The sequence below is a fragment of the Vigna unguiculata genome, chromosome 3, assembly GCF_004118075.2.
Source record: "Vigna unguiculata cultivar IT97K-499-35 chromosome 3, ASM411807v1, whole genome shotgun sequence".
Classification (NCBI taxonomy): domain Eukaryota; kingdom Viridiplantae; phylum Streptophyta; class Magnoliopsida; order Fabales; family Fabaceae; genus Vigna; species Vigna unguiculata.
In genome coordinates this window covers 8104771-8126771 of record NC_040281.1, presented here as the reverse complement: position 1 = coordinate 8126771, position 22001 = coordinate 8104771, and the positions used below count along the sequence as shown (strand labels likewise).

General features: G+C 29.4%; 2 protein-coding genes and 1 non-coding gene across 3 annotated transcripts; 2 read left to right on the top strand and 1 right to left on the bottom strand.

Annotated features, from left to right (window-relative positions):
- The first annotated feature begins 7424 nt into the window (after positions 1-7424).
- LOC114179960 (precursor of CEP14) lies at positions 7425-8112 on the top strand. Its single transcript, XM_028066477.1, has one exon. It carries the CDS (start codon positions 7648-7650, stop codon positions 7936-7938), a length of 291 nt encoding a protein of 96 aa, XP_027922278.1. The 5' UTR covers positions 7425-7647; the 3' UTR covers positions 7939-8112.
- A 5248-nt stretch (positions 8113-13360) lies between these two features.
- On the top strand, positions 13361-13434 carry TRNAI-AAU. The gene has a single exon. It is a non-coding gene; the product is annotated as a tRNA-Ile (tRNA).
- Positions 13435-17551: 4117 nt separating this feature from the next.
- On the bottom strand, positions 17552-19672 carry LOC114176497 (protein GRAVITROPIC IN THE LIGHT 1). Its single transcript, XM_028061560.1, has one exon. The coding sequence runs from the start codon at positions 19348-19350 to the stop codon at positions 17965-17967; it is 1386 nt and encodes a 461-aa protein (XP_027917361.1). The 5' UTR covers positions 19351-19672; the 3' UTR covers positions 17552-17964.
- Between the last annotated feature and the right edge of the window lie 2329 nt (positions 19673-22001).

Genomic DNA, 22001 nt, shown 5'->3' with positions numbered 1-22001 from the left:
TAATTTGGTTAATAGTAGATAAGTCGTTATTATTTTTATCTTTTGAACTTTTATTATTATTTCATGTAACTAAAATTTTCTTTTGATTTGGAGAAATAAAAATTATTTGTAAATTATTTGTTTGTAAATAAAATACTAACTCATGTTTAAAATACAGAATTATTTTTACCAAAAACTAATTTTGACTTAGGGTGTGTTCCTAGACATGGGGGAGAGTGTGAAGATGGATTTGTGTAGATTTAGGTGGATGAATATTTGTGTTGTTTTGAGTGGATTTAGAGTGTAAAGTGAGTGGATTTGGAGATAATTTTTATGAAAGTTAGTGAAAGATTTGATTGATGTGATAGATAAAATTATATGTTAAAATAAATATATTTATTAAGTTGCCATAATACCCTTGTGTAAAGAAAGATGAATTTTTGAATTGATGTTATTGAAATAATTTGTAAATTAGTTACTTTTAGTTATAAACATGATTTTGTGGTTCTTGATACAATCACTACATGAGAGGTAACTATAATAGCTTAGAGGATGGAGCAGTTATTAGGGTATGTATAATCATAAACTATGAAAGAAGGTATAATAGAAGTGCTACTACATATTGGACAAGATGGAGGATAAATTTTGTCTGCTATGGTCTCGTCTTCTTCTTCTTGGCCACCCTCCTCTCCTCCTTCTTTCATATTTTCCACCCTTATCAGCTTAGTACGAAACTTCTTTCTCATCTGTTTGGTTAAGCGAACAACATACACTTCCTCTCCAGTTACCACAACTTCATCATTGCATTCTCCATATAATAATTCTATTGATTCCACACTTGCTTCCTCCACGTCCAGCTCCACCTGCACAAAACAAACAAATGCATGAAATATATATATATATATATATATATATATATATATATATATATATATATATATATATATATAACCATGACACCGGTGTCGTAACCAGTGTCGCTATTTCAAAACATGACACCGGTTACGTAACTGGTGCCATCCCTCTCTCAGAAATCCACAGCACTGGTGCCATCCATGTACACCGGTGCCATCCCATTCCCTATCACAGGCTGCAACACCTCCCACCACCATCCCAGTCCTGCAACACCTCCTACACGGCACCACTGCAACACCTCACGACCACCACCACACCCCAAAGAACCTCATCTTCTTCCCAAACACACCGTAACTCACGTAACTCACCTCTCAATGACCTTCTGCTTCACAAAATCAAACAACCAAACACCAGTGTTGAACCATTTTAGAATGAGCGAGAGCTGTGGTGGAGAAGATTCTGGTCAGAGGAATCTTTCAGGAATCTTTGTAGACGCGTATGGCAGAGGATGAATATTGCCAGTCCAAGTACCGCGTGGGAAAGTAAAAACGAGGATAATATAGTAAAATGTGCGGTGATACTCGCTAATCTTCTGCTTCTACCGTGGATGAAAATATTTGTGTATCCCTCAAATCAGTCGTCCCATATCGGCCCTAATCACTGCAATGGAACACAAATTTAAATTGAATCTGTGCTCCCTTATTCTATTTAACAGTAAATTTCACCCAAGAGAACAGACCCTTAAAGATGGTCACAAATATTGAGTCAAAAGAGGTTTTTATCATTTTTTTTCCTCAGTTTAGCACTGTCAACTGAATCTTGATAGACACAGAATTCCAACATGAACCCTTAGAAAGAACGTAGAAGGAAATTTTAATAATTTTTTTTATCGAAAGGTTATGTCAAATAAAAATAATGAGTATACCGAAGGCAAGAGATATTTTAAACAAAATGGACCAATACCAAATATTTTAACAAAAGTTGAAATAGACTACATAAAAATATTTCAATTTAATTAAGGGAAAAAAAATAACTATGAGCATCCATAACTAAAGCTACCCATTTTTTTACTGTTTTCACACTACCCCTCTTCTTGGTTGACATTTTACGTCGGTTGAATTTTCAATTGGAGGAATGGGGTTAAAGGGAAAGTTTTGAGGATTTTGTAGTGGTTGTTTCTGTGTTGTTTTACACTTGAAAAAAATAAGATAAAGTAAAAATAAGAAAAAAAAAAGGAGGCTTCTATTGGCTCAACAAAAAGACTGTCATTCATCATTATCTTATCCATTTTTGTTTCTTAACTTTTAGTTCCTTTAATTATGTCTTGTTTTCATCACTGCTGTTTTTGTTTTTGTTTTTATGATGTATCTATTTTTTCTTCTTAATCCTATGATATGCAGATAATTTATTTTTGGTGTATGACATTTTAAATTCACTTTATAAGAATTGAATCCTTCTAAATTTTTCATTCAACATGATTGTTCAAAGGAAGAAAATGAAGTTAATCATATTTTAATAAGTTTGAAATCTATATTAATTAAAAAAAAATTACAATATTCATGTGGGATCTCTGTTAAGATATGGATCACCCACACCCTTCATTTACTAGTAAACTTTCTTATCTTTTATTTTTCTTTATAATCCAATAACTAATACAAAACAATAACATAATAATGACAGAAATAATAAATATTATTACTACAAATAGTAAGTGTTTCCAATAAATATATAATAATAATGAAAATAATAAATAAATAAATAAATAAAAATCAACAATAAATACTGAAATATACTCTATTTTATTTTTCTCACATGTTTCTCTTGTTTTCTTTTCTTTTATTTTCTCTTTTATTTTTCTTTTTCTCTATTTTGTAATTTGAACTTTAAAATTATATATATCTTTTCACTTTAATTCGCCATCAAATTAGTAATACACGATGAATGTGAAGTCATTTAGGGTAGGAAATTTTGAAAAACATTCTCCATGTTTACATGCAAATCAAGAAACTTCCAAGAACACTATCTTATTATCTTATTACAATATTCATGAATTGAAAAAAATTCGTGAGATGGAAATGATAGTGTGTATCTACTCACGGGAATTGATTCCAGGAAATAGCAGTTTTGTTCAGTGCTTTTACTGATATCATGTTGTTGTCATGATAATGTGGTTCTGCCATTGTTCATGGTGTTTCAACTTTATGATGACATAAAACCAGACAAGGTAGAGTACTTTCGGTAATTAGGTAAATCATGTCTCAAGAAAAACACCTGAACTGTGACATGTGTCAATGATTAAGGCTCTCTCTGTATCCATAGTTCCCAACACCTTTTTCTTCTTTTACAGCACTTTTTCTTTTAAAAGAAGATAAAAAAGTATTTGCCATACACGTAACCCTATCCAACATCAAAGCTTGACTTCTCTTACTCTTTCCAACATTTCCTTCCATGTTATGTTAATTAGCATAAGTCAGCCATATTAATATTACTATCATTTCAAATACTAGTAAAATACTCTTCTTCTACTGGTTAACATTGTAAAATTTTGTGATTTTCTATCTTATTCAACAAATATTTCTCACTATTTTGTTTAAGAAATATATTGAAAATAATGTACGATTACATTACCTATAAAAGATGTGTTGATACGATTGGTTGAATGAGTTTTTTTATTGAACTATAAATCGTTGGAGATTTAGATTAATTAAAGATAAAATTTGTAGTATATAATTGAGTGTAAATTTTACCTTATAGATCAATTTTGGAGAGTATAGTTAAGTTTGAAGTATAATGGTATCATATACATTCTAGGTCCATCATAGCAATATTTGTTATTTATTAAGTCTATTGTGTATTTCCTTGTCGAATTTTATCAAATCATTTTTAATGTTTAGTTTCACACTCGGAATGTATATATCTATATGTGAAGGGTTGTATGGTTGAGTTAAACTTAATATTCATTTTTCAAGAAAAATAAAATATTTTATAATTTTATTTGATTAATTTCTAGTAAATGTTGAAAAAGTAAATTACATATTGTAATTTTTTAAATCATGATTGAATGTCAGCACCTATTTACAATGGCATGTTAGGTATAACAAAAGTATCCGTGTATCTTATATTAACAAATATTATGGACGGAAATTTTCCATACAAGCTATATAGAAGTGAGTTTTATTTTCTATATTTATTTATAAATGTATAAATCATATTATCATAATATATATAGAATATTAATTCAATAACTGAGACCGAGCATATTGCACTCAAAACAATTCCAAATTCATACAAATGTTTCCTCCATAATTACTACAACAAAAACATAAAACATGTCCTTGTAATGGAATCATATAAAGTCACCTATATATAACTCTCATATAGGTCAAGGCACTAGCACCATTGAATAAATGGTTGGCAAATATGATTTGTTTGTGTTGTGCCAATCCAACAACAAACTTTAGCCTTTAGTAAAACATTGTCTAGTTTAACTTTAATGTGAAGTTAAATTTATTGTCATGAAATATCATAAGATTTTTTTTTTTTTGAAATAATTTTATAAATATCATAAGTGGTCTTTAACATTACATCCATGAAATTTATGAATGGAAAAAAGATAAAGAAGTGATTGGTTGTATTGGCCCACGAGGAGTGAAAGTTCTAACCACCCCACCATAAACCCAAAAGGCAGTTTCACACGGGGCCACGCCCACGATTATAATCATGGCTACTTATTTTTTTATTTGGTAAAGTGATTTCAATCTATTTCTGGAATGATGATCACATAATTAACGAAATAAATATATGACAATTATCTCTAATTCAATATTTATTTGTTATAAAGCCTTCACGTGATTCTGAATCCTACTGACTTAAGAAAGTTCAGGGTGGTTATTAACTTATTAGTCAAAATTATGCCTTCTTATTCATATTTGGTGTGGATGGAAATGGAAAAAGAGAGAAACTGAGTATAAAAACATCATTTTATTTTTATTTAGGCAAAAAATAAGTTTGATTAAAAGAAAGAGACAAATATGTATTATAACAAATAGTTTTGATATCAAAAACTATAATTTTATTTATGATTATATATATAAATCATGTGTATGGATCACTTGAAACATTTTTTTAATTATATATCCACGTGAATAAAAATACTAAACATATACCTTTATTTATTTCGAAATAAGTCTAGGTATTATAAATCTGAATTTATCCCATACACCTCGTTATCTTTTTCTTTCGGACATAAAATACCTATCTTTATGTAATTATATACTATTTATATAAAATAAAGCAGCTATATAATTATATAAATTACTATATATTAACATATTGATTAAAATATTATTGGATCTTAATTATATTATATTATATACATATATAATTATTTAATTAGAATATTTAATATACGTTATACCATAAAGTAAGCTAGGTGTGTAACTTTGATGTGATTGTTTGACTTTGCAAAACTGACATTTCACCTTTTTAGTAAAATTATTTACCTGATTAACTTTAGATGCACTATTCATGAGATTTTTATATAGATTTTTCAACGTGAGATTATCCGGTAAAAAATGAAGAGATGAACATTTTTTTCAATCCTAAAATAAATACTTATAAGTATTCAACATGTATCGTAAAATGTTTCACAACATTATGTATACTTATCATCTCTTCAAGTACTTGTAAGTTGTAAGTATTCAATATATATTGTAAAATGTTTCACATTATGTATACTTATCATTGAAGTAAAAGTTCCTCTGCTGAGGTATATAAGCAAAGTGCAAGCATCTTTATAAGTAAAATGTTTGTCTCTTCAAGAAAAAAAAAAAAAACACTTATGTTAGGTCTACAGAAAGAAAAAAAAAAACTTATATCAACAAAATACTTGTATTTGTTTGTGTTTTATGTTAGGTCTACAGAGAGATAAGTTCATTAAAGAGATACAACATTAATGAAACCTGAATCCAACCACATAAAGGATTGTTACCATTTTTAATCCAAGACCTTAATGGTGTTTTTGGATGAAACAATTTAAGAGAGTAATTTATTTATTTAGAAAATTTGAAATTTTTTTCAAGGAAAATGATATGTTTGGATAAGGAAATTAAAATTGAAAATCTTTAAGAAAATATTTCAAATAACTAAAATAGTAGAATTAGAAATTCACTAAAAAAAATAAAGGAATTGGAATTTTCTAAGTTGTGAAATTAAACATTGGTTAGGACAAAAAAAAAGTCTATAGGTCCACAAAGTTTAGTTGAGTCGAACGAAAGATTGAGTTAGTTCTAGTTAAAGGTCGATTTGAGTCAACCCAAATTAAAAGTCGAGTCACATCAATCCGAGTCAAAGGTCAAGTTAGGTTGAACTAAATGTCGAATACGATCGGACCGATGATCAACTTAAATCGAAAGTCCAAACCAAACTATAAAATAAATTTATAACAACAAAATGATGTGCACCCAAAGTATTGTTTCCTTAAAAAATTAACTTGTATTCTTCACTTATATGAAAAATAAAAATGGCTTAGGTATTATATATATATATATATATATATATATATATAGTTTATTTATCCATCAAAACTATAACTTAAAACTATAACTTTAGTATAAATTTTTAAATGTGTGTAATTTTTTATTATATCAATCAAATTAAGTACAAAGTTCTCAATTATTTTCTTTTATTTTTCCCAAATTTCACTTTTAAATTTTTTTTATAGTATAAGCGTATTTCAAATATTTCTGAAATTACAACTAATAAAAATATTTCTATTAATAGGTGAATATATTTTAAAAAATCACTCGAACTGGTTATAGCATTCAGTAACTTATGATTGTTATTTGTATATTTCTTTTCTCAATTCCTTGATATATTTATTTTTCAAAAAATAAATAAATAAAATAGTTTAAGAAATGTTTTTTTAACTTTTTTTATCCTGACAAGTAACTGTCAACAAAAGAACAAGAGACAACCTGCCGGCTGCCCTCACCTAACTTAGATCGTCCACACTTCGTACTACAAATCTCTTTTATTTTTTCAAAAACTATAAATCATAGTTCAAGAGACGAATCATTCTAATTATAACTATATATATAATCATTTATTAACTTTTATAATTACTGTACTACAAATCACACTAACAATCTTTACTATTAATTGATATTAATTATATAATATTTTTTATAAAGACACCACATAATTACGTAGATTCTCTAAACATACCCTTAAGATTTGAGGTACACTTCATCCCCTGTATCATGTATGCTCACTTATTTGAGAGTTGAAATTTTGCAGGTACACTATTAAAGCTTCACCTAGAAAGTATTGGGAAAAATGTTCAGTTTGAATATTACACCTGTAACACTAAATAATTGAATATTAACATTTTTATTTTAAATAATTAAATATGTGACTTTAAGAAAAAGGTGTTAAGAAGACAGATACTAACAAAAATGCTTTAATTTTGATGACTACGTGTGGGATTGTAACATTTAAATATATTATCAATTATGATGAAATATCCCAATTAATTAACTATATAGACTCACCAATATTTCCATTCAATTCCATTCCATTTTCCTCTCTGAATCACATTTTGGATTTTCAAACCCCACGCCACTTTCTCTTCACTTTGCCCAATCCCTTAAACCTAGCTTCATCTCCAACTTCTCTCTCTCTCTCTCTCTCTCTCTCTCTCTCTCTCTCTTTCATTCTCTCAGTGTGTGTATATATATTACAACAACCTCTCTTTCTCTCTCTCTCTCTCTCTCTCTCTCGTTCCTTCTCAATCGTTTGGTCCAATTAATTAACATGGCACGACCCAGCACTGTGCTACTCCTCTCGATGATTCTCTTGGCTTCACTATGCTCTTGTTTAGAGGCAAGAAAACTTGCTCTGCAAAACAACCACAACAAAGTGAGTCCATCTTCAAGAAGGGACAATTTGTTTCTGAATGCCCTTCCTAAGGGTACTGTGCAACCGTCTTCTCCAAGCAAGAAAGGTCACGACACGGAGGTTGAAGAGAAGCTCATATCCCGACACCTTATAACTATCGATCGTGTTCTTCTCAAATCTGTCCCTAGTCCTGGTGCTGGCCATTAATCATTTTTCTTTCTTCTTTAATTCCTATGTTGAGAGGACACGACATTTTTTTTTTGTTATTGGTTCAGTTTTGTTATAAGTCGGATTCTTTGCATGGTGGAGTGTGATTTTGTGATATAAATAAATAAATAAAGATAGTGGAATGAATATATATGTGTATGTGATTTCCTCTGTTTTGGGACTATTTGCTTTCCCTTTACGATTACATCAATGAGAAACATAAATGAATTATAAATGTTGAAACTTTACGTCAATGAGTAACCTTTGCATCAACGTTTTCTGGAATCCAGAGATAACATAACTCCATTTGTTGTCATACTAAGAAATTCTAAAAAATGAAAAAAAAAAAAAAAAACTCCATTTCAGACAATTGTTAGTAAGCTTCCACTTACTTTTTTTTTTTTTCACAAAGAGTTGGTGTGCAAAGATTCGATGGTATCTCTGTTTGAAAACCGATGCTTAATTATTATTATTAAGGGCATAGCTTTTCTTAAAGTGTGATTTGTCTTTTGTAATAAAGTTTTTTTTCATGCACACAAGTAAAAGTTAAATCTTAGTCAATGTGTTTTAAGGAATCTAATTGTGTGTGTTTTAGTACGTACTTGTGACTCGGTGATGATATGGTTCGATGGTTAGAGATCCAAATTACTTTTATATACTTTTCACCTTCCTTTTCAGTCTCTTTAATTAAGACGTGACACATGATTAAAAAGAAAATTTTCTCCCGATTTGTATGTGTTATTTTTGTTGACATGTCACTTTCCACAAACAATTTTTTTTTTTCAAAACAAATGTATTTAGTATGAAGCATTTTTACGAAATTTTTTAAAATAAATTTGAATTACCAACAAAAAAAAAGTTAAATTATATAAATAAACATAGATAGAGAAAAATTGTACGTTATATGTAATCACCTAAAAAAGCTTCACAATATTTTTTAAATGACTAATATAATTTTTATATTATTTTTAATTACTTATTATAAGAACTAATAATTAATCTCAATTCTCTCCCACATCTACAGAAAAGTCTTTCTCACTGCCTTCTTAATTCAAATGTCTAGAAATACCAATTAATTATACCAAACATTATTATTAACTTCATTTTTCGTTCGTAAAGGTATAGGATAGTACTCATAATGCAATGTTAAACTTTTTGCAATAAAATCTTGACAATATAGAATTGTACCTTCCCTATAACCCAAATTAAGCAAATTAATTAGATCGTAATAATATTTCTTCAAATAATCATTTTTTAGTATTTGCAATATCATGTTATATTAAATAATCTAATACAAAGGCATAATATGTCAATCAATCAATGATATTATAAAAATACAATCCGTCAATCAATGATATTATAAAATCATAATATATTAATCAATAATATTATAAAAGCGTAATATGTTAATTAATGTTATTATCATATATATAATGTGTCATATAACAATAAAAACATTATCTATTAAATACAGCAACAGTCTATACTTATTTATAAATGCGATCCATTCTCATAAGGGAGTGCTCACTCAATCTGATACATTTTCTTAGAACTATTTGTATTTTTATGTTTTTATTAACTTGAATATTAGAGAATCTATTACAGATGGACCTTCTTTTTTTATAAGTTAGTGATCAAAAATTTGAGGTCATCTCGAAAAGTTCTCACTCAATTCTAATGAAAAAAAAAAAGTTTCTATAAAAGTAGTGAAATAAGCACTCCAATAATCAATCCCGAAAGATTTTATAATTTTATTAATCTTACTATGCGCAAGATCCGTTTTAATAATTTCAATACTTTTTTTTTTTTTTCAGTTATAACACTTTTTAAGAATTTAAAATGGATTGCTGTATATCTCACATGTTATATATAATTTCTTTAAAATGGGTATTACAAATTATTTTTTAATGATTAGAAAATAATTCTTATATAAAAATGGTGCTTGTATGTAACATCCACATAATCCAAATCCAATGATACTCATTGGGGAGAAGTTACGTAAATTCCTAATTATTATTTGATAATTAATAGTAATCATTATTTATTCACTAGTACGTGTGCTATTAACGATTTTTAACCTCAATTCCACGTAACCCAAAGTTTAGATACATTTTATTAAGTTGCTGTAATTTAATTATTCAATGAAATGTACTATCAATGAAAGTGTATTTAAAGAAATATTACAAGAGTTCAAAATGCAAAACTAATTTAAAAACTTAAAGCATGCATTAAAAATATTTTTTTTAAGATTTTAATATAAATATTTGTTAATGTCATTTTATATTTATCAATCATTTAAAAAGCTAATTTATTAAAGACCTCTAACTGGTCGTTATAGCTTTGAATTAAGTTGTTGATTTTCTTGGCCATGTGATGAAGACACAATAGACATATTATGTTGATTGGTGATTTTGTAAGAAGAGTAGAAGAGAAGGAAGTTTAATGAGGATTGTAAGGTATAATAATTTTGTGGGAGAAAAACTGCAATGATCCCAGATATGTTAATAAATTGAATCTGAAAAAATTGTTATAGCAGGTGTAAGAGTTTGAAATATTATTTCCATGAAAGAAGTGTTTGTAAGAAAAGGTGTTTTGGATATACTGAAATTGAGAAAGCATGGTAGGTGAGATCTTGAAGTTGAAAGTACAAAGTAGGAAGAGAAAAATGGTGTTGGAGATGGTCCATGTCTGCAACTACTGGTCTGCCATTAAGGTTGCATATATTTTGGGGAAAAAAATAGCATCACAGAACACTGAAAACGCGTCCAACGAACAAAGATTCACCCACCTGTTTTTCTCATAAGGGGATCACCGTCACTGGCCTGTGTTTTGCCATCTCCACACCTTCACACACATTAATCATGATGAGTTCAAAGTCTTATGGGTTCAAAGTCTCCACACCTGTGTTTTTTGAGTTTGTTCTTGAGTTATTAGCACATTCAATTCCTATTTTATATTTTCTGAAAACTCTAAAGTCATTAAATCAGGATTCGTATTTTAAAAGTTATAACGAAATTACTTTTAACTTACGTTACTTAGACTTGTTTAATTAGGAATTTCATTTCCATTATCCACCATAAGCTAAGCTCTAGGTACTAGTTTTTTTCAATCCTAGCATATATTTTAATTTCTTATTAAAATATATGCAGAAAAACTTTCAAAATTCATAATTTAAAAAATACTGAAAAACAAAAATCAAGCAAAACATACACATTTATAATCTTAATACAAATTTAACAAATAGAATAAAAACAACATCAACATAAATAAAAAGAAAAACATACTAACCAGAAATGAGGATTAAAATATTGGTAGAAACATATAACATGAGATACAAAAAATTGAATAAGTCTAAACATTCAAAAGAAGAACTTTATAATAGAAAAAAGCAAGAAAGAACAGAATAGTGAAATCAATTGATAAGAAATCAAAGAGATGGGGTAAAAGAAGAAAATAGAAATAAAAATTAATTATAAAATAATGAAGATAACTCTAATCATTCTCTTCTTCCTAAACAAAATTATAATTTATTGATTTTTTTTAACTTATTACATATTATTTTTAATATCAATAAAAATTAACAGATATCAATAATAATTTAATTAAATTTTATTCTCACATATAAAGTTATAATTAATTTAATAGAGTTATATTAGTACTAAAAAAATTTTAAGACTTTTTTTTTCTTAAACATGATTTTATAATTTATTTTATAGAGATATATAAATACTAACAAGAGTTGTGAGGTCTTTTTCCTTAAACATAATTTTACAATTAATTTAATAATTAAATATTAGTACTAAAATTTTTATTTTAGGTCTAATGATGTTTCATCTTTGAACTACTTTTTACTAGTATTTGGTTTTAAGAAAATTTTAAATTTAACTTAATCTTTCATGATTAATTTATATGCATTATTTAACTCATTTTTCTACGTTGAGACATATTCATCTTTAACAAAAGATTAAACATTAACTAATGCAATAATATTCCAATAACAAATAATACAATAGGTCCAAAATAAATAAAATTTTTTATTAGGATGAATTTTAATATAATCTTCGGATATATATATATATATATATATATATATATATATATATATTATAAATTTAACTCAATTTATAAAATGTGATTGTTCACTGAATTGTAATGCTTGTTCACTGCATATTGTAAATATCTTATCTCTATATTTAATTTGATGTTAAGATATTAATGCAGAAATATGTGCTTCTGCTCATACTGATTAAGTTTTCGGTCTTTATCTTCTTGCTTTAATTTCAGGGGAAAAAGAACCGTAGGTAAGGTTATCAAGTTTCCAACTCATTAAGGAGTTAAGTCTTGTCCAAAGTTATTATGCGTCTTATTTTCTATCAATAATTCAATAATTAAACGTTTTGTGTTTGCTAAAAAAGAGTACTTTCTCTGTTGCCATTTTTTTCCAAGAATTATTATTTCTCAATTGAAAAGGAAAAGAAGTAGATGGATGATCTCATTCCGCCACTAGATTGCTATATCTAGTCATGTTAATAATTTGTTGCACTTATTGGACCACGTTGTTTGTTTTGAATTAGAAATGTTTATTAACGTAGGTATTAATGAGGTGATAATGGATAGATATAATATTTGTATGAGATATGATATGTAATGAATACGTCGAAATGTTTATTTTGAAAATAATAAATATATATATATAATAAATTTTAAAAATATAAAAAATATATATTGTGTAGTGTTAATCAAAATTAAAATTATTAAAATTATTAACATAAAAAAAATAAATTATTGTTATCGTAAAAGTATTACTATTTTATAAATTAGATATTTAACTGATATAGTATTTTAAAAAATTAAACATGAATATGTGTTAGATATAAATAAGTGGTTCAAATTGAAATATTGATCCATAATATAATGATATTAATAATTATGAAAATAAAATCAAAATTATTTTGATAATCTTTATATTTATTAATATAACTATTTGTCAATTAATTATAATAATATATGAAGAAAATATCATTACTGAAATATTGTTTATAAAGATATGGAGAAGTTGGGTTTCAAAGAGCTGCGAAGGCCCAATAAAAATTGGGTCTTTCGGGACGCATCAGGTATTCCATTGCTGACTTTAAAGAGTGTAAACAAATTGAGTAATGATATATTATTATTAATAAAATTCTACATTTTGATCTTAATATTATTGTTTACGTTAATTAATTTTTATATTAATTTAGTACTTTAGACATGTAGACTCAATTTCTTAAATTTAGTTTCATTTTATCTCTTCACTTCACTTTGTCTCGTGTATTTTTAAAAACACTTTACTATTACAATAAATAGCAATATTCCAAGTGCGAATCCATCACATAAATTTATTATAGATTAATATAAATAGTAATATTTCAAGGCTTTAACGTGCGGCCCATTAGCTCAGTTGGTTAGAGCGTGGTGCTAATAACGCCAAGGTCGCAGGTTCGAGACCTGCATGGGCCAAATTTTCTTTTTCAATTACCTGATTACTCTGGATTTTGTTTTTGTGAGTTTAACTTTTATTTCAAAAATCTAATGTTAACGGCTCATTTACCTTTCAATGACCTGATTACCAAAATAAAAAATTAATTTACTTATTTAACTCCTTCCAATTTAACAATGTTATACTCACTTATTTATTTTTAAAACACTGGTAACATTTATTTTTCAAAATCTAATATCAATAACAGCACATTTACCTTTCGGAAAATTGTGGCATCAAGAAGAACCAATTTTTTTACGAATACAATAATGCACACAAAAATTACAAAATATTATTTTCAATGTGATCTTTTACTTTTTTTTTACTTCATTTAGTCGTCAATTTATTTAAAAGTGGTTGATTTAGTCCTTGTTGACACAATTTAAAAAATATTAGTGACTTTGAACTTCTCCAATTTTTAACTCATTTATCTTACTTCTATGAGAGTCTTTGAAAATAGTAGAAACTGATGTTGTAAGTATAAAAGGACATAATCAAGGGTTGAAGAAGCCCACAATCACGATTAACATGTAATCATATTTCAAACGCTATCAACACCAATACATTGACTCATTTTAAATAAAAAATAGTAATTCAATTGAGAATACAAATATTAAATCACATAAAATTCAATAAACTCGTAAAAAAACACATAAACCTATTAAGTTTCTCTCTATATAATATGTCAAGCATTTGTATTTTTTTTTCTTAACTACATATGTCAATTTTTAAAAATAATAAAGACTAAGTTTCATTTCCAAAAAGTTTGTTTTAACTCATAAAAAACCTTATTCAATTTATACACCTTCTTTTCGAGTCTTTTCCCTTCAAAATCAAAATTTTGATTCACATAAATATCCTTATTTGGTAATCCATTTTGTTTTTTCTTTTATTTTTTCCAATTTTTTAATTTTAAAAAAATGTTCACGTGTCAAGTCAGTATTGTGTCACGTGTCAGGGTCAATTTTTTATATTCAATTTGGTTTTGATACTCTTTGTTTTTGTTCGGATAAGTTCAAATCTAATAAAAAATAAGTAATTTTGTTTTAGGACTACAATTGGTTTAAAATTAAAATGAAAACTTTAAAAGTGGAAAATAACACCATTGATTTGAAATGTTGAGATGTTAGAAATCACAAAGTATTCAAAATCGCTTAAAAATATCATATAACATTATATTAATCGATTATATTTCTATATTTGATTCTTAACTTCTTAGAATTCTAAACCAATGGTGTTATTCTATACCTTTAAAATTTTTATTTTAATTTTAAATCAACTCTAACTTTAAATTAAAATAGGGTTAAATATGTTTTTGGTCTTTCAACTTCTAGTAAACATTGGGATTAGTCCCCCTTGTAAACGTTAAACTAATTTAGTTCCTCATTTTTAGGAATGCGTGAATTTAGTTCTTTAAACCAAATTTATTTTTTTAAAGTTTATTTGAGGTTTCAATCGCGTTTCTTAGCTGACATTGAAGTGAAAATGTGTCAAATAGTGTAAACAAACTATAATACTATAGTACAATGTGTTTGAAACGTCAAATAAACTTAATAAAATTCGATTAAAAGGACTAAATCCACATATGTATAGAGTTGATGGACTAAATTGGTTCAAGATTTTCAAAATGGACTAATTCCAATTTTCACCAAAAGTTGAAGAATCAAAAACATATTTAACCCATTAAAATATTTGATAAAAATGTGAATTTTAATACAAATATCAGTATAAAATTTATATAGAAATTAAATTTGATCTCAATTTGGAAAAGATTCAAAACTGCTCAATTTAAAAAAAAATGAGATTGAATTGAACAAAATTAAGGAATATCAAAACTAAATTGAATATAAAAATCTGACATTGACACGTCACGATAATAGCTTGACAAGTGAACATTTAAAAGAAAAAAACAAAAAACTTACCAAATGGCACATCACCCTTTGTTAATTTTTTAAACAACATTACCAAAAAGACCAAATTAAACAAAATTGATGAATACATGTGACTCTCTCTTCAAACCCATTGAATCAATCTTATATCATTCAAATGTAACCATTATAGAAAAGTTGAATTTATAACCTCTCTCACATTTATTTCAACTTTACCACTAAACTACTAACCTTATATCTTCCTGTTGTCATCTTTTGTGTAAATGGCATAAGAAACTGAAGAAACAGGGATTGTGTGATCCTCATGAAATATGTTGAGTGAGGCTTCCTTTGGTGATGATGCTCTCAAACATTTCATCTTTTGTTAAAAGGGATTGATTGATGAGGTCTTTAGTATTTATTCACTGGACTTTGGTATTTGGAGTGCACATCAAGCTTCGAATAAACTAAAATATCTAAATCGGTAAACATTCTTACCCAATTGCATCACAATTCCCACTTACTCTCTTTCATATGCTTCCTCATGCTCAACTCTTCAAAATTAATTTCAAACTACGTATTATTATTATTATTTTCTCCCATCATATATCATACCAAGAAAAAAAAACTCTTTTTCTCTTGTTCCACTCTCCCACCAATGATGCGATCACAAAATTTAGTTGCTAAATTCATATTTGTTAACAAGTCTAAATCCTAGTAAAAGAAGTCACAACATCATTCAAGTAAAATTCTTCAAATCACGAATACCCTTTATTACTATCATTGTTCATCATAATAAAACTTAAGAATCTTAAAGTTACACTTGAATTGGTATCAATATTTAGTTTCACATTTACACTAATAAAATTGCTGAATGGGATTTTGCTATGGAAACGGCAGAAATTATTGTGTAGCAGGAGTAACATCGACTCTTCACATGTTTGCCTAGCCATCTCGTGAACTATAGTATAAAAGTTTCCCCAAACAAATAACAAATTTCCAACGTACACTTCTACATGTACCTCTGTCAGACATTGCACGAACAAGTTCAATATTTCTTTATATTCCTGTAACGTATTATTTTGTACCCTTCTCATGTCTCGTAATATTTCAAATTTATCATATGCCCAAGTCTCTATCGTATCTTATTTGTGTCTTCTATCAAATCCTTCAACTCTTATCTCTCCACCATGGTTATTTAATCACTACCCTAATTTGGCTTTATTTAAAGGTTAACCACATTGATTAACGTGTGAGGTTAACAGCAAATTAAGCAGCATATTCCCTACTTTTGTGGCATCAAATTCAAATATCAAGAAGTTTGAACCATTACTGTTCCAACAGCCGGTGAGTTCATTTCTGACATAAAAAATGGAAGTATTTGCAAGAAGAAACAAATCTGACACTCAAAGTTTCTCTTTTGTGGGTCCCTAAATCTTATAATGGTGGCACCACCAGCAGCACCACCCTGTTGCCCAATTTACATGTGGGTCCCAAATGCCTATGGCTCTGTCTCTCTCTGCTCTTTCTGCTCTCAATTTTAGTTACAGTATCCACCCCTTTGTGGCTCCCCTCCACCCACACTTATTCCACGCGCCTCCCTATTGTCATCGATTCTGAAGCACTTGATTGGCCTCTCTCTCTCATTGCACCCCCTGGCCCATCAATCATGCACACACCCCACTCTTCTCTTATCAAATCCTACTTTTTCAATTCAAATTCAATCATTAACACTCTTCTCTCCACCTCTCCACCTCTCCACCCAGTTTAAGGAAATAAATATTTGTTGTTATTTTGCCTAAATTATCATTTTCAGATTCTAAATCATAACACAAACATGTTATAACAAAACATTACTGAGTTACAAGACCACCTAAAAATGAAACCCCTCTCAAAGATTAAAGTAAAACAAACACGCCCATGACAAGGTAGTTAAAACATACGACATACACATTATGGTTCTATTACAGAATAATACATCGAAAACTTTCCCGTAAAATAGCCATAAACTTTGGACTTTAACTTTATACAACGGTTTATGATTGAGCACTACGGCAACACTTGGTTAAGTAATGAAGGCTGTGCTTATTAAAGTAAAACTTAACATACACTCTAGGCAAACTTAACACAATGATTATGCTTTGAATCATTACTCCTATACTTGGCCAATTAAATGAAGCAATAATCAACAGAGAGAGACTTATCCGTCATTTATTATACTACAGCACCATAATACAAGATGATTTACATTTGACATTAATGATAAGTGAAGAAAAAGAAAACAGAGTGTGAAAAGTGTATATACCAAATGTATAGTACTATAATTTCCTTGGAGAGTGTCTAACAGAGCACCTGAAGCATCCTACGCTGAGACCAAATATACAATAATAACCTCAAAAATGCCTAATTATACAGGAATTAATACTTTGCTCTCTCCCTCAAGTAATAATACAGAAAATGAGTTGTCAAGTATTCATTTAATAATACTCATTATTATATATTTAATAAATTTCTAGACATTTATTTTGTAAATTAACGCTTAGTAATATACTTGACAACTCATTATGAGTATTATACTCATAACATTAGCATTACCGTGACAAGGGATACTAATACAGTAATTAATACTAATAATGATACGTATCAGGAACTTGCCGGAGAACCCACCAGAGAGAGGTAAACCTGACTCTGTATCACTGTCTTACCGATTTTGAAACCCGGAACCACCGTGAAACCCACCCTAAGCTCGCCGGAATTGGAATCAGAGGATTCCCCCGAAGCTGAAACAGCTTCCTCTGTCACACTTTCCATGTAAACCTCAGAGAACCTCGTGTTCTTCTTGACCTGAAAAACAGTAACGTCGTCGTGAAACGATAATGCCAAACAATGCAGGGTCCAAACGCGCTTTGCCATCTCTGCAAACGCGATGAAGAACGCGGAATCTGGGTACCCTCCAGAGTTCACCACCTTCCTCTGGTTCAAGTTGCCAAACAAGGAACACTCCATTTTGGCATGCACCACTTGAAGGTACTTGGATTTCAGGAACTTGGAGAAGGAAGAGTTTGGGTTGTGGGTTAAGTACTGTCTCGGGTTTAGAGACTTGAGCTTTTTGAATTTGTCAAAGTAGAGACTTTGTCCGTGTTGGAGTGAGTGCTTCTGAGGCGGGTCTTCTTGCACGCTGAAGTTTGGATTGTTGAAGCCTTCAAACATTGTTATGCACACAAATGATTCAAATGCGAAGCTCTGGTGAGTTGGTTTGGCGAAAACGGCATTTGGGTGGATGAACTTGACGGCGGCTTCGAGATCCCAGTGAGCAGACTCCATCTCCGCCATCATCAACTTGGAGAAGCTTCGAACTGATCGCAAAGTGTGGTGAAGAAAATGGACGAAATGGGTTGGAATCAACGCTGAATGTGTGAGGTTATCGAACAGTGACAACGAGCCACTCGCGTTGAGCTTCTTTTCAAGTGTTTTGTTGAAGGAAACACAGTCGTCGAGGTGTTTTTTGAGCGATGAGATGTTGGAGTCCTTGAAATCAACCTCGGCTTCGAGCCTCTTGATGGTGATTTCGTAGGTTTTCATCAGGCTCTGCTGTTCCTGAATCTCCGCGAGAATAATGGTGACTTGGGGTGAAAGATCAAGCTCTTTTTTCAAGAACCTCCGCTTCAACTCTGATATGGCTTTGAGTTCATCCACCACGGCTTGATCCGCGGCTTGAATGGACTTGTTGTTGTACGGGTGCTGCGCCATTTGGAGTTCTGCATATGCTGCTTTGATGGTGGTGACCCCAGCGAAGAGTCTTGCAATGAGAGCCTCCATAACGGCTCTATTTCTGCCATTCCCTTGGTGGGTTTTGCTCTGATGATCGGAGAAGAGATCCTCCTTGACTTTGAGGTGGGAGTTGAGCATGCATATGCCATTGTTAGAAGCGAGTTTGGTTGCACTTCGGAGGCTGATCACCTTCTGGAACGTCTTCGCCAGTTTCTTGCTCCTATTGTTCAGTGCTGATTTTGGTTTAACGGTTTCCATCTCCACACAGAGATTTTGTTGTTTGAAGCATAAGAGTTTGGGGGGAACGTGTGTTGTGTGTGTTCACAGCAAAAATCAATGAAATCCAAGAAAGGGAAGTTGTGTGAGAGAAAACGTTAGCAGAAAAAGGAGATTTTGGTTGGAAAAGCAGGCCCAAATCTTTGACTATGCTATCAGATAGAGATTAGAAGGGGGTGATATTAATATAATGTAGAAAATTAAGGAAACAAGAGTGGTTTTAAAGCGCGGGAAAAGAAAAAGGAGGAATGGTTTAGCTTTGTGATGAAAGATGTTAAATACTGGAAGTAGGCTTGTAGTAGAAGAAGTTTGAGATTGAAGCCAAGGTAGTGATTGTTTACTCTTTTTCCTTTTTCTATTTACTTGTTTTTTGGAATAATACCTGTAGAGGTACCCAGAGAGATGATAGTGTGGGGCCTGTAGCCTTACGTGATTGATGGGTATCATCTAATTGTCGACCCTACCAACCATACGATTCAGCTTTTCCCACAAACTATTAGGTATACATAAGAATACACAGTGAGAGTTATGAGTTTAATACTCATGCACATATATGGTAAAAGTGTCATTGTGAATCTGTGATGCTTGTCTGATGGAAAACATTATGAAACATGTGAGGAGCTAGAGATGTTGTCTTTACCAGCATGCTAAATATCTTCTGGTTTGGAAAACCAAATGATGGTTATTAAGCACTCCACAGTAATTGTTTATGCAGATAAACAGCAACAGTAAACAAGATTTTGAATCCTCTTTTATCTTCATTTTTTTTATTTCCATATTGGTACCTCAAGAAAAGATTCGATTCATTATTGGAAGTGGTTCATTGTAGCTGTAGGTACATGAACGGCTACAAATATTTTGTAGCTATGTAGCCAACCTGAATAAAGTTTACCATTATCCAGGCTTTATGTTAAAAATATTAAATACGTACGCATATATAGCTTTTATTTTGTGGGGGACACTACAGTCAGAAACATTATTGTGGTTTTCAAAAAGCTATTTCAATGGTTATCAAAACTCTCTAGAGATGAAGAGAAGGAATATCAGTTAAGCAGCTCTGCAGCAGAAACAGAAGCATGAAAAATGCTTTGCCTGCATTCTTTTTTATTCATTGTATTCAGTAAAAGTCAAAAATAAACAACTAATGCATAAAGTTATTAAGTTCCATTCAGATCTCATATACCTTTTATAAAAGGTAATTCTACTTGAATAAAGTAACATAACTCTATGTAACAATGTTTTAAAGTAATAATAATATTTCAATTTGTATAATATTACCCGCAATTTAATTTCTGCAGTAATAAAGGACACTGCCAAGTCCAGATGAGCAAGTGCTACGCAGCAAATATTGACATGTGTGAACGATGTAGTTAGATTCTTTTCACACTACAAGAATCTGGATTCTAAATAAAAATAGAAGGTAGCAGAAAAAAAGTGTCGTTGTGTCTCTGTCTGTGTCCGAATGCAGCAAATGAAGAAGAAACAAACCTTTTCTTGAGGTTTTGTGAATAATTGGAAAATAGTTGGCAGAAGAAAAAGAGAAACAAAACGATGTGTTTCCACTCTTAGGGTAAAGGACTTTGGCTTTTCCTTGATATGAAAATTTGAATTTGATTATATTTGTATGTTATATTGTTGGTATATTAGTTGTACTTAAATTAATCCCACAGAAGCAAAGGATGGGACCAAGGTTGTGGCAATGGTGGAAAAACATGAGCCGAAAGAATGATTGTGACTGAAATATAGGCTCAGTTCTTAATTAAACATGCAAGAAATGGGGTACAACATAGTCAACTTGGGACAACAATGGATTATCATAATATATTTTGCTTTATCTTCTTGAAAACTGAAGAAATGTGATATCAACGTATAACTAACATATGATTCACAATTAGGTCGGAATCATATTTCTATCTTTTATGGATATTTGTAAAGTTTATTTACTGGTAAATGCTCGTTCAATTGAGATGAATTTGGAATTAAAGATTCAACTGTAAATTTAATAAAAAGTACATACCATTTCACAAGTTATTTGATTTTGTTCTTGAGAGTCTTCTTTTAAATAAAATTTTCAGGTTCCATTCCATATTTCTTTTGTGAAAGTATAAACTACAAAAATCACTAGTACTAAATAAAAAAAAAAAACGTGTTAGAAGTTACAAAATTATATAAAAGCTATATTATTGGACCAAGGCCGACATTTTATGTTGAAAAGTATAAATAAATTGACAGTCCGAGTGGCGGATCAACCTAAAAGGATTATAAAATTAAAGGTATAAATATGCAAATCGTGATTCATATATTGAAAATAATAAAATATTACATCACTATGTTTAAAAATATATTATCTCAAGTGTGTATAAATAAATTGTCGCCTAAAATACCTTCAAACAGTACTAAACAGTATCATATATTTTATTATCCTTTCACGAAATTCAATACACACTTTTATAATGAACTTGTTATTGATCCTTTTAGTGATATATATTTTTCCATTTTTCTCCGGCCACGAAACAACTAAACAGTGATTAATTCGTTTATAAATAATGTGAATGTTCGCTGGTTTGATAAATTTGTGTATTTCATTGCATGAATCTATAATGTGTAAGTAAAATATGTTCAAAAAATGCACT

Excerpts from the sequence above, each read along its gene's own strand:
- LOC114176497 (XM_028061560.1), bottom strand. The coding sequence starts at position 19,350 with ATGGAAACCGTTAAACCAAAATCAGCACTGAACAATAGGAGCAAGAAA.
- LOC114179960 (XM_028066477.1), top strand. The coding sequence starts at position 7,648 with ATGGCACGACCCAGCACTGTGCTACTCCTCTCGATGATTCTCTTGGCT.